Here is a 14,272-nt window from a genome sequence, read left to right on the forward strand (position 1 = left end):
CACGTATCCTGCGACTTTGATCTATTTCCACCCTATACTCGAACCGTGGGAGATTCATTACGTGGTCTCGCGTGCACCCGATGCATAAATTGTACGATCGATGCGCTGTGCGTGATTTAGACGCGATGACCGTTGATTACCCGGCACAGTAGATTGAACAGTTCCAAGCTGTCTCTGATTGTAAGAAGAGTTCAGTACTACGTGCGACGTTACCTATATAACTAATACGACAGTGATCGATCTGCGAGTGACGTTCCGTTACTATCATGAAAAGTGAAAATCATTGAAAATCCAAAGTGAGCACCCAGTTCACAAAGTGAAGCAGAATAAAGATATAAGCTGTCGTCGCGGTGTCGCATCAAATCGATACGTTCTTTTTTTATGTTAAGGAAATATTATAGTGTTAGGAATGCGTGCGTGCGAGTTGGACGTCGTTATGATGATTGTTCACGTGAGTGCATATATCCTGCAGGGCCGGTGGAGCGATGCTCCTTCCCTGTTAGCGGGTGCGCGTGTATCGTGATTCATGACCACTGAATGCTGTTCACTGCAGCAGCTCCGTTTGCCAGTCGAGTTTTAGAGAGTTAGAGGAGAGGACGTTTCGCATCCTGACTAAGGAGAGTAAGTTACGTTGAGATTTAAAGTGATCGGGTATCCGAGATTTCGGGTTAAAATCGGCTCGGGTATTTTCTTCGGGTTCGGGTTTGGACCCGTAACTTTTGGATACCTGAAATTCTAAATGCCGATCAGGGAGTGTTTATATATACCTAGAAATCTTTTAGAGGCATAAGATAAACAATCAAGAAAAGCTAATGAAATACCTCCCAAATCCCATTTTAAAATTGTAAAAAAAACTGTAATACGTGCGGTATCTAGTCCGTTTATTCGCTTAGACAAGTGTTCGGGATTATTTCCATGCAACACGCCGATCGCGAGGGCTACGCTTTCTGACACTCACAGCGCGTCTCGATCACCCGTAATCGCCTAAATGCTATACGAACACCCATAAAGCAACAGGCACACATGCCCGATGTGCTCCGAGCCGAAAGGGCAGGCCTGGGGTACATCTTTCCCGCCTTCGCTTTTACTCGGCGGCAGTCGGTTCCCGGCTATTCTCCGCTATACTACTGCTTTCCTCGCCGCGTTGATCGTCACCTAAATATGTTAATCGTCGTATCGCATGCAAACTCTGCGTCCACTGAAATTTTGTTTGTTACTATCATCGGTAGCGAAGAAAGTGAATCATCGTTTAATGCAACTTTGATTTAAAACGATGAGATTGAGAAACAAGAACGATACTTCGATTTAAAATAACTTTCAAAACCGAGGAACTACTTTCACATTTCATTGATGCTTTCACCAAACATTGGTACAATTTTGGAACTTGACGCTTGCGCGGGGGGGGGGGGGGTAATGTAACAGGCGTAAGTGTGTTGGGGAAGCTTGCACGAGGGGAGTAGAGACTAGAGACCCTGACTCAACTTTGCTCGGCTAGTGATCCGTAAATTACGAATTTACTTTATCATTGTGACGATTTGGGGTCAAAGGTTGAATTACAATAGATTGACACAATGAGAAAAGGTGAATGTTAGTCGAGGTTAAAACTGCATGTATATTGTTGCGATCTTATTGTACCACAATAAACACGGTGTCGCATTTGTTGATGTCCAGAAGTCGGATAAATGTTTCTTGATCACGAAGGGTCGTAAGCGATACGACAGATTAATATTATGTGAACTGATTTGAAGATATCCATACACATTATACATACACAGTTGCATGCATATGTTACGCTATGAAACGAACAAATTTTGACTGATTATGGTATTATTGAAGAAAAGCATCTTATATCGTTGATTTCCGCAGAAAAACGGACAATTTTGGAAGAGGAGATACGATTATTTCAGCCTAGCGGTTCGTTTTTATAGTAACCGGATTATCAACAACTATAAAAACGAGGCGCAAGGCTCGAATAATCGTATCTCCTCTTCCGAAATTGTCCGTTTTTGTGTGGAATCTGAGCGCGAATTAGGGAGAAATTACTGTAGCATCAAAAATTTTGCCATACTTTTTAATACATCTTTTTCGACTTCCATGCTAACCAACTAAAAAAAAACTCGTTGTTACTAACCCTATTTAATGATGAACACGTAAATTATTATTTAGGCTATGTCGCTTTAAAAAACAAATGATAAAATAGAAAAATAGCAGTCTGGAATCGAGTTTAGGATGTAGGTATACAATGACATTAGAAGTTCGCAAACAGGATTTTTATATGTTTAAAGTGGATTATTTATTGAAGTAAAACCTTGAAAACTGCTTATACATATAAGAGAAATGAATATTGGCCATAGACATAGTGACATGATCGATTTTTTCGATCGAGTTTCTCAGTAAAGTGAAATATGAAGCTGCAGTCGTCCATACCTACAACAATCAAAGTAATTAATTTAAAAAACATCATTAGGGTAGCCTGACATAGGGTAGCTTGACAAGTTATTTATTAAAAAGAACTAAATAATAAACAAGATTATCTGGGGTTTTCGACATTTTATTATACAGGGTGTCCCACAATTATTTTAACAGCCGAAAATGAGGGGTAGCTGAGGTCATTTGAAGTAACTTTTTCCTTTGCGAAAATGCAATCCGCGGCTTCGTTTGCAAGTTATTAACGAAAAACACTGGCCAATGAGACGAATTGGCGCGAACCATATGGTTATCGATCGGCCGAGCGGCACGTGCGTTTACCGCTGAGTTTGACAGTTGAAGGAGGGTCTGTGTGCGGCGTCCGAATCAATGAACAAGTCACGGAGCATGAACTTTTGATATTTTTTTTACCATGTGACAGTGATAATTTCAAGAAAAACGCTATTCATCCTTATTTCAGAATGTCTGAAGAATGTTTACTAAATTTTCGGTCCCGAAATAATATGTAGTTTAACCGTGACAACCGTTTTAATTTTCTCACGTGTACCGTATGAAATTTGTATGCGATATGTACAGTGAAGATTAACAATAAGCAACCCAGTCGAAGTACATAAATGATATTTGAATTTAAATAATTCCGTGTCCGAACAGAATTCAACGAACGATGCGCAAAGCTAATTTAATAAATAATAATCGCGTTAAAGGACATAAGGGATATGTTTGTTAGAGAAATATGAAGAATATTATCAATAAGAAACTCACCCATTTAGTTGTAAAATCCACTTCATGTATCCGACGGCAACGAACAGAAGGATGTCTCCGGACAGGCAATTTCAACGTTTACTTTCACTGCATTATCACTAAACACTGATCACTTATCAATAATATTTATGGACGAACTTCCCTTTGTTAATATGTACAGCTCTGAAAAGAGCAAATATTTTTATGCGACGCGTTCGAAGTTCTCACTGTTAACGACACGTATGTACCACGTTGTCGAGACGAACTGCAGAAGACTGGCACGATGGCCGACATTGTTTCGTTTTCCTACGAGCGAATTTCAACTGTTTCCCATCGAACGCGAACATTGTCAGCCATCGTGCTAGTCTTCCGCAGTTCATCCCGTCAACGCGGTATGTTTTCTTAACGATATGAACTTCGAACGCGTCGCATAAAACAATCGGCTCTTTTCAGGGCCATACATATTAACCCAGGAAAGTTGGTCCATAAATATTATTGATAAGTGATCAGTATTTAGTGATAATGCAGTGAAAGTAAACGTTGAAATTGCTTGCCCGGAGATATCCTTCTGTTCGTCGCTCTCGGATAGAGATCAGCTGTGCAGTTCATCATACATTGTACGAGGTCCATGCACTATCCTCCTGCACACATTTCCGTGCATGAAGTGGATTTACAACTAAATGGATGAGTTTCTTATTGATAATATTCTTCATATTTCTCTAACAAACATATCCCTTATGTCCTTTAACGCGATTATTATTTATTAAATTAGCTTTGCGCATCGTTCGTTGAATTCTGTTCGGACACGGAATTATTTAAATTCAAATATCATTTATGTACTTCGACTGGGTTGCTTATTGTTAATCTTCACTGTACATATCGCATACAAATTTCATACGGTACACGTGAGAAAATTAAAACGGTTGTCACGGTTAAACTACATATTATTTCGGGACCGAAAATTTAGTAAACATTCTTCAGACATTCTGAAATAAGGATGAATAGCGTTTTTCTTGAAATTATCACTGTCACGTGGTAAAAAAAAATATCAAAAGTTCATGCTCCGTGACTTGTTCATTGATTCGCACGCCCCACACAGTCCCTCCTTCAACTGTCAAACTCAGCGGTAAACGCACGTGCCGCTCGGCCGATCGATAACCATATGGTTCGCGCCAATTCGTCTCATTGGCCAGTGTTTTTCGTTAATAACTCGCAAACGAAGCCGCGGATTGCATTTTCGCAAAGGAAAAAGTTACTTCAAATGACCTCAGCTACCCCTCATTTTCGGCTGTTAAAATAATTGTGGGACACCCTGTATATCTTTTGAGCATAATAAACAAAAATCATGTAATGTTTCATTTTAATTAACTATTAAGAATAAACAGGTCTCATTCTATAGGAGTTGCCGAAAAATTCTCTTTGGACGGTGGGAATATAATATGTATAATATTTCCGATATGATAATGTGTAACAGTGAACCTATGAAAGTATAAAAACATCTTACTTTTTAATCATTTTCTCTCATTTTAAAGGCAAAAATAACAGTAAATTTGAAGGAACTTGAGATATTAAAGCCTCTCTGCCTGCGGAAAAGTATTGTATATTTTCTAATTTCAAATAAAATTCACATAAAAATCGAAGTAGCTATTTGAGAAAAGAGCCTATCTCGAGATATTATTGTATAGTGTTATAGTGTTATATGTATCTATAGTGTTACATATATACTACTACGCTACTACATGCCAAATTAGTTCTTATGATTTTATATATGTAACTATTTATACATAGTCCGTGTCGAGCGGTTTATCTAAACCTAAATCTAAATCTTTTACATTTAAAATTTAGGCATATGAAAAGATAACATACATATGAACTTGAAGACTTTTTACATAGTTCAAAAGCCTACAAAATAATATGCGATGGAAGTTCCTCGTATAAGAGGAAATAAAAAAATACATGTTAAGGTTATGTTACATTAAAAAATACTAAAATTGAGGATATTATAAGTTTTTATTTTAGAACCTTCTTTCAGCATAAAAATGCTGATAAATTACGAAAAATGATTAGAAACTAAATTTTGTACGAAAATTGGGTTTAGTGTTGTCTCATTGTCAAAGTAGTTTTCTATTAATTATAATTAAATATTTTAAAAGAAACTTATTATACATGCCTCATTATATCTTTATATACGGGATGCCCCTAAAAGGTATGTACAGATTCCTGACAAAAAAAACATGAAAAAAATATAGTTTAATTTAGCGAGTTTGAAAATTTCTATCCGTATCTTACTTAGCCGTATGTGCGTATGTACAAAGCGACTTTTCAAACTCGATTTGCTCGAGAATTAGATCACGAAGAAAAAGTTATTTTATATATTCTTTTTATGTTTCTCTTTTTATGAGAAATCACCTTGTGCCCGCTTGTACATACCTTTCGGAGACACCCTGTATACTGCAAAGTGTTGTACAATAAATAGAATATTACGTGTCTGTAATGATTTTTAAAAACTAATATGTATATCACGCGGAGATATAATATTTCAAAAAAGGGTCTAAAAAATTATCTTTGTTATCGCAAGCACAATAATCATTCTTTTCTGCATCATTTTGTTCTACAATAAAAATTAGTTTCTTTGTCTCTTTCAATGCCCTTTACATGGCTCTCATTAATATCCCAGCTTTATATTAGAAGAATAGAAAAGCTTTAAACTTCGGGTTTTAGCGCATAGATCCTTCTTCCGAACGGCTACTGAACCGGTCGATTAGTTTTGCGAGACATTTGGCCCACCAGTTCGAAAAATGTTTTGAGAAAAATGAGTTTGAAGTTGTACGCAATGAAATGAGATTATTTTGAGGTACCGAAGGCTACTAAAAAGTCTATAAATTTGAGAATTTTTAGAATTTTGAAATTTTCTTTTAAATACATATTCTTGAAGCGTTCTGGAAAGTAAAGTTAAAAACAAAAGAGGTCGATTTTTAAAAATGTTCTAGATCGGAACTTTCCCTTATGTATCGTTGATCGCATAGTTGCAAGAAAGGTTTCGTTGTTTTAAAGTTGATAATATAGTTATACGATATAATATGTGTACGTACACCTTCGTGTACGTACACCTTCGTGTACGTTTCCAAAGATATAGGAAAGAATCTTTTAGCCGTTATGCAGCAAGGATTTCTGGACCTCAAGATGACGAGTTTCAAGTCTCTCCGCAGCATTCTTCCATATTTATTCATCAGCATCGAATACCAGGGAGCGTTAAAAATTGCTGGAGCTACGTTCAAGCTTTCTTGTATGACGCCGTCGCAGGTGTAGGTGAACATGAGTAACTGGATAAATTTGGTGCACAAGAAAGACATGAAAGTGTAGCGTCTCCCACTGTCAGGGGCTCCCTGGAAAACGTATCTCAAATGTTAGCGAATTATTTAGCATTCGTCGGTGTGGTATGTGCGTGCGCGCGCGTGTGTACGTGGAATTCACTCACCAAAAGTATTTGCAATCCGATGAGGGTGATTATCAGACTGTAACTAATCATTTCCACGAAATAAGTGCCTGATGATGTTGAATGTTACGTCTGAAGGCAGCGTAACATCTTTCCGCGGCATCTAGGGAAACTTTTCCTATCTTCGCACTGGAAATTTCTTCCTGATTCGTATAATTCAGGTATGTCAGTCTGTGTCAGGTATGTCGGCCACGTGCATGTTGATGATACACAGGAAATAGTCGAAGCAAGTGTAACAGACACCGATCTGGTACAGCATTAAAAACTGTTCCGAAAATAAATTTTCAATTCAATTATTATCATCATCATGACACACAAATTTTAATCTCTAGTACGTAAGTTTGCCGCTCTGTATACAAATTCATAATTTCGTCGAAATATAATCAAAATGATATTCACGAAAATCATATTAAAATTAAATCATATTAAAATCATATGAAAATAGAAATTAAAGTTCGTGTCCCTAGATATAAATTTATGTCGCAGCTAACTCAATTAGTGCGAAGGAAAAAATAACCATGCCATTGCATGCATTAGTGTCATTATTTTCGATCCTAATTCAAGATAAAAAAACTGATCAAAATGATGATACCTCAAGGACAAACGCTATCTCGAAATACGGTGTCATACTCATTGGTAGATCTACTGATATAATGAACGGAAGTAGTCTATCGGATTCGTTTTTTCCTATATTTGCTGTAATTGGTCAGTTTCATTAACAACAGTTAGGTAATTGTTAGGTAACTATGTTATATAAACACAGTGTCCGATGTAATTTTTTTCTTGCATAAAGGAACATAGAAACCGCGGTTATCTTTATAGTCTGACAAGTTTTATCCAATAAATCAAATTAAATAATGTTCATAAAATGTCGAAAACATTTAATTCATTGTGACAAATACTCGAAAACTTTTTAAATTAATAACATTGTCTGCTACTATGATCGCAACATGCGTGTACTATGATAGAAAAAGATCTGTGCGATACTGTATGATAATGTACGTTGAATAAAAATAATTGTTTTTTCGAAGATGCTTTTTGAAAGGATTGTTCTATTAGCGATACTAGTCCCCACTATTGTTTGTAAAACTTTCAGAATTGAAGTCGTTAAACATCGTTAGAAAATACATATATGAAATAAATAGAAAATCAAAATGATTTTAAAAGATGTGTATTTCCCATTAAAAAAACAAAAAACTCGATACTCATATTAATAACATAAAAGAATATTAGTTTTCGTTAAAAAGTCTTTATGTACCATTTGGTACCTGCAAATTCCAATATGTACATATGTACAATCGATTACTATACGCTTGCATACCATACGGAACAATCGCATACGTAGGAAAATATCTTTTACTTGAATGAAATTACATATTCCTTATTAAGAGAGCCTCGAACTTTGCGCTTTAATTTTTTGGCTTACCTATCACCGATGTTACCATGAAACAAAGTACAGTTGCGTACGTGAAGAGGGTGTAGCAACCGATGCCGATCGCGGAGAGGCGCTTGCACTCGTTCACCAATTTCAACTCGAAAGCGTCGTAACTCGAGTGCAAAAACTTTTTCTCCAGATGAGTCACTAATGTGAAAAAGTTCTTTCTATGGAAAAACATGAGACTCAGTTTAAACAAACTCAGAGTCGTGGTTACAGTGTTCAAACCTGTATACAGTAATTCCTGTAAATATGAAAATAGAATATCCGTAATTCATTAAAGCTTATCGATCTTCGTTAAAGAAATACATTAGGATAAGTTCGGTATAGTTTCAGAGAGGAGGGGGGGGGGGAGAGAAAGATCCCTGTGAAAGTATGTATGTATATTGAAATAATTCATGTTTCCAATTTAAAAGTCTGAAATTTAATATCCTTAAATTGAAAAATCTGCAATTTAATATTCTGAAATTCTGTAATTCTGTATTACGATTTTATTCTGTATTTAATTTTAAAATGTATTAATTTGATATTCTGAAATTTGAAAATCTATAATTTGTATTCAGCTGTGATTTATACTGAAAATAAATTTGCAACTTCTTTTATAGCTTGATCCGCCTCTTCATTTCCTGGAATACCTACATGACCAGAGATCCATATAAGTTTTATCTTATTTCCTTTCTCAATCATTTTTTAGTGGATTTCCTGTGCTTGGAGGAGGATGTCGTTGTTCGATAGTGTATCTTTTAAAACTAATAAGGCACAACGGTATGTTTGTATGAGTTTTCATACGCGATTTTGAAGGCGTGATTTATTGCCATTGCTACTGTTGTAAAAATTGTAGCGTTATCTGTTATTTTCAATGCGCCAGTGGAGTCAGGTAAGACAACCGCGAAAGAGTTATTAATTTTAGATATCGATTCGGTTCCAGGAAATGGTTGGTTTGCTTTGTAATTGAGAAAATCGCTGTCACAGTTCAAATCGCTTGAATTTTTTGCGAATGTTTGATGGCTTTATAATTGTTGTTTATAGATTTATCGGGGTTTATTAACGCAGTGATCTCTTTTTTTCGATACCTGTTTTGGATCGCTTTGGTTTTGTTCCATAAGATTTTTGTTGGGGTAGAACTATTTATTGTGGATAAGAAGTTTATCCAGGATTGTTTCTTACACTTAATTATGATTTTCCTTGCCGTTGCTCTAAGTTTTTTAAATTTTATTATATTTTTGGTTGTTTTTTGTTTTTTATACCTATTAAAGACGTATTTATAGTTTTTAATTGCTTTCTTACATTCCTGGTTCCACCATGGTACGGTGTAGAATTTTTTACCTATTTTAGAATTTGTTTTTGGAATTGAATCATCGGTTGCATTTGTTATTATAGAGATGAATTCTTTGGTTATGATCCAAATTTCCATCTGAAAGTTGGTTGAAAGTGGTTTTTTGGTGAGTTTGTTTGTATTTTTATTAAAATAGGGTGGTGGTTGCTGTCAAATAGATCTGGGATGATATCACATTCCCATTTGTAAGCTAAGTTTGCACTGCATAGAGTTAAGTCTATTATGCTGGAGGTCCTACTGGTTGCGATGAAATGAGTCGGTTTTAGGTTGTTTAACACAATTAAATTATGGTTTAATAGAACCTCCTCGATGATTTTTTCTCTTGAGTCATTTTCCTCCGAGCCTCAAAGAGTATTTTGGCTGTTGAAATCTTTGGTCACAATGAAGGGTTTCGATAATTGATCAATAAGATTATTTAGTTCGGTTTTATTTAGGTGGTAGCTATTGGGTAAATATAATCTGTTAGAAACATGAGTTGGTAACAACTCAGTCATAGTTACCTCCATGTTTGAGTTAATATGAATTTCTTCGCAAAACAGTGAGTTGTTTACTGATATAGCTACTCCTCCACTAGCCTTTAGTGCGTTTCAATTTTTAACAACTGATGTATAATTTTTTAATTGGATAGTTTGATGGAGTTTAAGGCGGATTTCTTCTAGACAAACTATGTCTGGTTGGTATTCTTTTAGGAGTAATTGTAGGTATGGTAGTCGAGCGGCGAAACCATTTAAGTTCTATTGCAAAATTGTGATCATTTGGATAAGGACGGCATAAGTTAGAACTTTAAATGAATGTATAGAGTAAGTGGGTTTAGTGGTTTCGCTATGAAATGGATGGTTTGTACGGGTTATTCTCGGAGTGCAGCTAACCGAACTGTTTTCCATGGAGGTCTTTTGGAATTCTATTTGCTTATGTTGCAGTTTTTTGGTGAGTCTATGAATTCTATTTTTAATACTTCTTTCTTTCAGGTAGGTAGGTTAACTTCTGTTAACATTTGGATTAATGCTAGTATGTTTTTAGTATAATTTAGTACCATGTTGTAGGGGTTTTCGACGCTAAGCGTATTTTCTATAAGACTGATAAGTTGATCATAGTTAATGGGGTATTTTGATTCAGGGTCATTTACATTGGTTTTTGAAGGTTCAAGCATGCTATTTATTTTGTTGGTAAGGTCACGTAGTAGTTTGATACGCTTGGTACTTTTCTTCTTAATTTCTGGAACTTTATAGATTTTATATGTTTGAACTACAGTGACTCGCATTAATATTCGGACACGATGTTACTGTTTATGATAGTATTATTGAATCAATTGTTTTCTCATATAATAAAGCATTTCTTAAAGTAAGTAGGAACTCAATCCTCCAAGTCACATCACATCCATCCAAATGTTGTGAACTCAATCCTCACGAATATATCGACGTATTATATTTGCCACACTACTCTTGCTTACATTTAATAATTTGGCTATATCTCTGTATGATTTTCCCTTTTCCTTGTAATAAATAACCAATTGTCGGATTTTTGTTGTCCCATTTTCGCAAGTAAAGCGTCTGATATCACCAATAATTTCTGTGGTATCGAGTTCTCACAATAAATTTTTATTCGTTTATAAAATTTGTTTATAAACAATGTGTGTTAACAATATGTGGCATCTAAAATGTTGTGAACCGAATATTTTTGTGACGTTAAATTTCGTCACAATCTTGTTTATCGCTTACTATACAAAAGAACATGCGCAATAAATAAACAAAATTTATGTTTCTACTTATTGTAAGGAGTGCTTTAATATATGAGAAAACAATTGATTCAATAATACTATCATAAACAATAAAAAGGAGCAATAATTTTTCTAATAATATCGTGTCCGAATATTAATGTGAGTCACTGTCGATATCTTTTGAACTAGCAGTGGATAAGGATAATGAGTGAGTTCTTTTGTTTTCTGAATTTCTGTTTATATTATCAATGTTACTTTCCTGTGATAGATTTGTCTTCTTTGGTTGTGGTGATGTAGAGGGCAAGGCTTGTTTGTGTATAGCGATGGATAGATAGACTCTGTTTGTGACTGTGATTGTATAAGGTTATGGATGTTTTCGATGATTTGTATGTGGATTATGTCGCGTTGAGGGCATTGTTTGACTATATGGCCTGCTTCGTTACAGTGGAAACAACAAAGATTATCGGTGGCCATGAAAATTCTGTAAGTTGTTCCTTCGTATGTGGTAGTGATTGATTTAGGGATTTTTTTTCCACATCTTCCGGATTAACGAATATTTGACGTCTAAAACTTAATATGTGTGTGAATTCTGGTTCGTGTATGCCGGCTCGTAGAAAAGATATTTTAGATGTGGTCCTGATTTTATTATTTTTGAAGACTCGTTCAATGAAATCATGGGGGTCGTTAGAGAAACATATGAAAGTATGATTCGTTGTGACGGAGTAATCGATGGTTTTACATTCACAATGATATTGTTTATGGAGATATATCTGTGATTTGAAAGTATGTTAGAGACAGTTTCCTTTGAATCGTGGTACAAAATGCATACTCGGGTGTACTTCCGAATGGCCTCTGTTGCCGATCGACATGGAGGTCTAAGGGAGGGTTAGAAGTAGACTCTATATATGGAGTTTTAACTTCGGCAATTGGTGCGTTCGGAAGATAGAGAATTTACTAGAGCCAGCGAGTCGCGCCGCCGATATGACGTTATGAACGTAGGTTCTCCGTTCTCTCCAGCTACGGTATACAAGTGTTGGTGCGGTAGCAGCAAGGTACGGAGAATTATACATGTACACTCATACACGAAAGTATTCGAATGCTTACGTTTCTAACATTCAATTAATAAAATATATGTGTTAAACTGAAGTATTTGATATAATATGACACATATAAGAAGGGATGGTCTTAAGACTACGTAAGCAAAATTAGAAAATAATTCAACAATATATAGCGTTTTTACAGTACATTTATTGTAAACACGTACCAGAAATGGCTCACAAAAGTATTCGAACGAAACAATTAATAGTTATTTAAATTGAACGATTAAAGGTTTTAATAGGAAGTTGATCCACCTTTTACTTTTATAACAGCCCTAAGTCTATTTTCCATTGAGTGGACCAACTTAGAAGTAACATTTGCATCTATTGATTGCCATATTTCAATAATATTTCGTTTTAACACTTCTTTCGAAGTAATAACCGTATTTCTTAATCATCTTTCTACTTCATCTCATAAATGTTCAATAGGGTTTAAATCGGGACTTTGAGGTGGATGTGGCACCACGTGTGGAACATTATACAATACCCATTCTTTGACTATTTTAGCGGTATGCTTCGGATCATTGTCAGACTAAAACCAATAATCGCTAGGTAAATTCAATTTTGATACACTGCTTTTTAAATTTTCCTGTAAAATTTTTTAGTATTTCGTTTCGTCCATTATCCCATCGATGAACACAAGGTTTCCCACTCCACTAGATGCCATGCAGCCCCAAACTAATACAGATCCATCATTATGTTTTATAGTCGGTCATAGATTTCGCGGTTCTAATTCTGTGTTCTTTTTCCTCCAAACACTTTTACGTCCGCCGCTACCAAAAACGTTAAATTTACTCTCATCAGAGAATAATACTTTGTCCCAGAATGAGTTATTTTCATAAATAAATTTTTCGGCGAATTTTAAACATACAATTTTATTTTTCTTGCTAATAAATGGCTTTCTTCTTGGAACACACAGAATTAGAACCGCGAAATCTACGGCCGACTACAAAACATAATGGTGGATCTGTATTAGTTTGGGACTGCATGGCATCTAGTGGAGTAGAAACCTTGTGTTCATCGATGGGATAATGGACGAAACGAAATACTAAAAAATTTTACAGGAAAATTTAAAAAGCAGTGTATCAAAATTGAATTTACCTAGCGATTATTGGTTTTAGTCTGACAATTATCCGTAGCATACCGCTGAAATAGTCAAAGAATAGGTATTGTAAAATGTTCCACACGTGGTGCCACATCCACCGCAAAGTCCTGATTTAAACCCCATTGAACATTTATGAGATGAAGTAGAAAAATCATTAAGAAATACGGTTATTACTTCGAAAGAAGTGTTAAAACGAAATATTATTGAAATATGGCAATCAATAGATGCAAATGTTACTTCTAAGTTGGTCCACTCAATGGAAAACAGACTTAGAGCTGTTATAAAAGCAAAAAAGGTGGATAAACTTCCTATTAAAACCTTTAATCGTTCAATTTAAATAACTATTAATTGTTTCGTTCGAATACTTTTGTGTGCCATTTCTGGTACGTGTTTACAATAAATGTACTGTAAAAACGCTATATATTGTTGAATTATTTTCTAATTTTGCATACGCAGTCTTAAGACCCATCCCTTCTTATATGTGTCATATTATATCAAATGCTTCAGTTTAACACATATATTTTATTAATTGAATGTTAGAAACGTAAGCATTCGAATACTTTCCTGTATGAGTGTATATTGGTTGGAGCTGTTGGAGCGGCTTGCGTATTGTTAAATCTGTTGTCTATAGTGCTGGTTTTAAATATACAACATAATAGATGAAAGCATAGTTTGTTGGGTAAACAATTTCGCAAACAATAAGTTATCCTTAATTTATTTAAAATCCATGTGCTGGTCACTGCTAATCTTACGTATCCTATAATTTGTAATATATTAATTCCCCATGATTTTATATTAGGTATTCTGTGTGAAAATTGTAAACTGTTAGTTTGATCGCTGAGTTGATCTAAACTGTTCTTATATCCCTGTAGCTTATTCATGATTTTGGGTGTTTTCTCTATTTGTTCAAGCAATAGA

The 14,272-nt window shown here is 35.1% G+C and overlaps 1 protein-coding gene and 1 long non-coding RNA gene across 2 annotated transcripts in view; one reads left to right on the forward strand and one right to left on the reverse strand.

Annotated features, from left to right (window-relative positions):
- Positions 1 to 20: 20 nt before the first annotated feature.
- Positions 21 to 14,272, forward strand: part of LOC117229414 (uncharacterized) — a 75,095-nt gene continuing 60,843 nt past the window's right edge. Inside the window, exon 1 of the long non-coding RNA XR_013037133.1 lies at positions 21 to 621. This is a non-coding gene — a long non-coding RNA (uncharacterized LOC117229414). The remainder of the gene's footprint in view (positions 622 to 14,272) is intronic.
- On the reverse strand, positions 6,144 to 6,828 carry LOC143263813 (odorant receptor 4-like). The gene is made up of 2 exons (XM_076528564.1): positions 6,647 to 6,828; positions 6,144 to 6,554 (listed from the first exon to the last, which is right to left on the reverse strand). The coding sequence occupies exons 1-2, from the start codon at positions 6,695 to 6,697 to the stop codon at positions 6,144 to 6,146; spliced, it is 462 nt and encodes a 153-aa protein (XP_076384679.1). The 5' UTR covers positions 6,698 to 6,828.

This window comes from Megalopta genalis, chromosome 1 (assembly GCF_051020955.1).
Source record: "Megalopta genalis isolate 19385.01 chromosome 1, iyMegGena1_principal, whole genome shotgun sequence".
Taxonomy (NCBI): Eukaryota; Metazoa; Arthropoda; class Insecta; order Hymenoptera; family Halictidae; genus Megalopta; species Megalopta genalis.

Coding starts and splice junctions, on each gene's coding strand:
- LOC143263813 (XM_076528564.1), bottom strand. CDS start 6,697: ATGATTAGTTACAGTCTGATAATCACCCTCATCGGATTGCAAATACTT. Junction 6,555..6,646: donor TCGGATTGCAAATACTTTTG/GTGAGTGAATTC, acceptor TACGTTTTCCAG/GGAGCCCCTGACAGTGGGAG.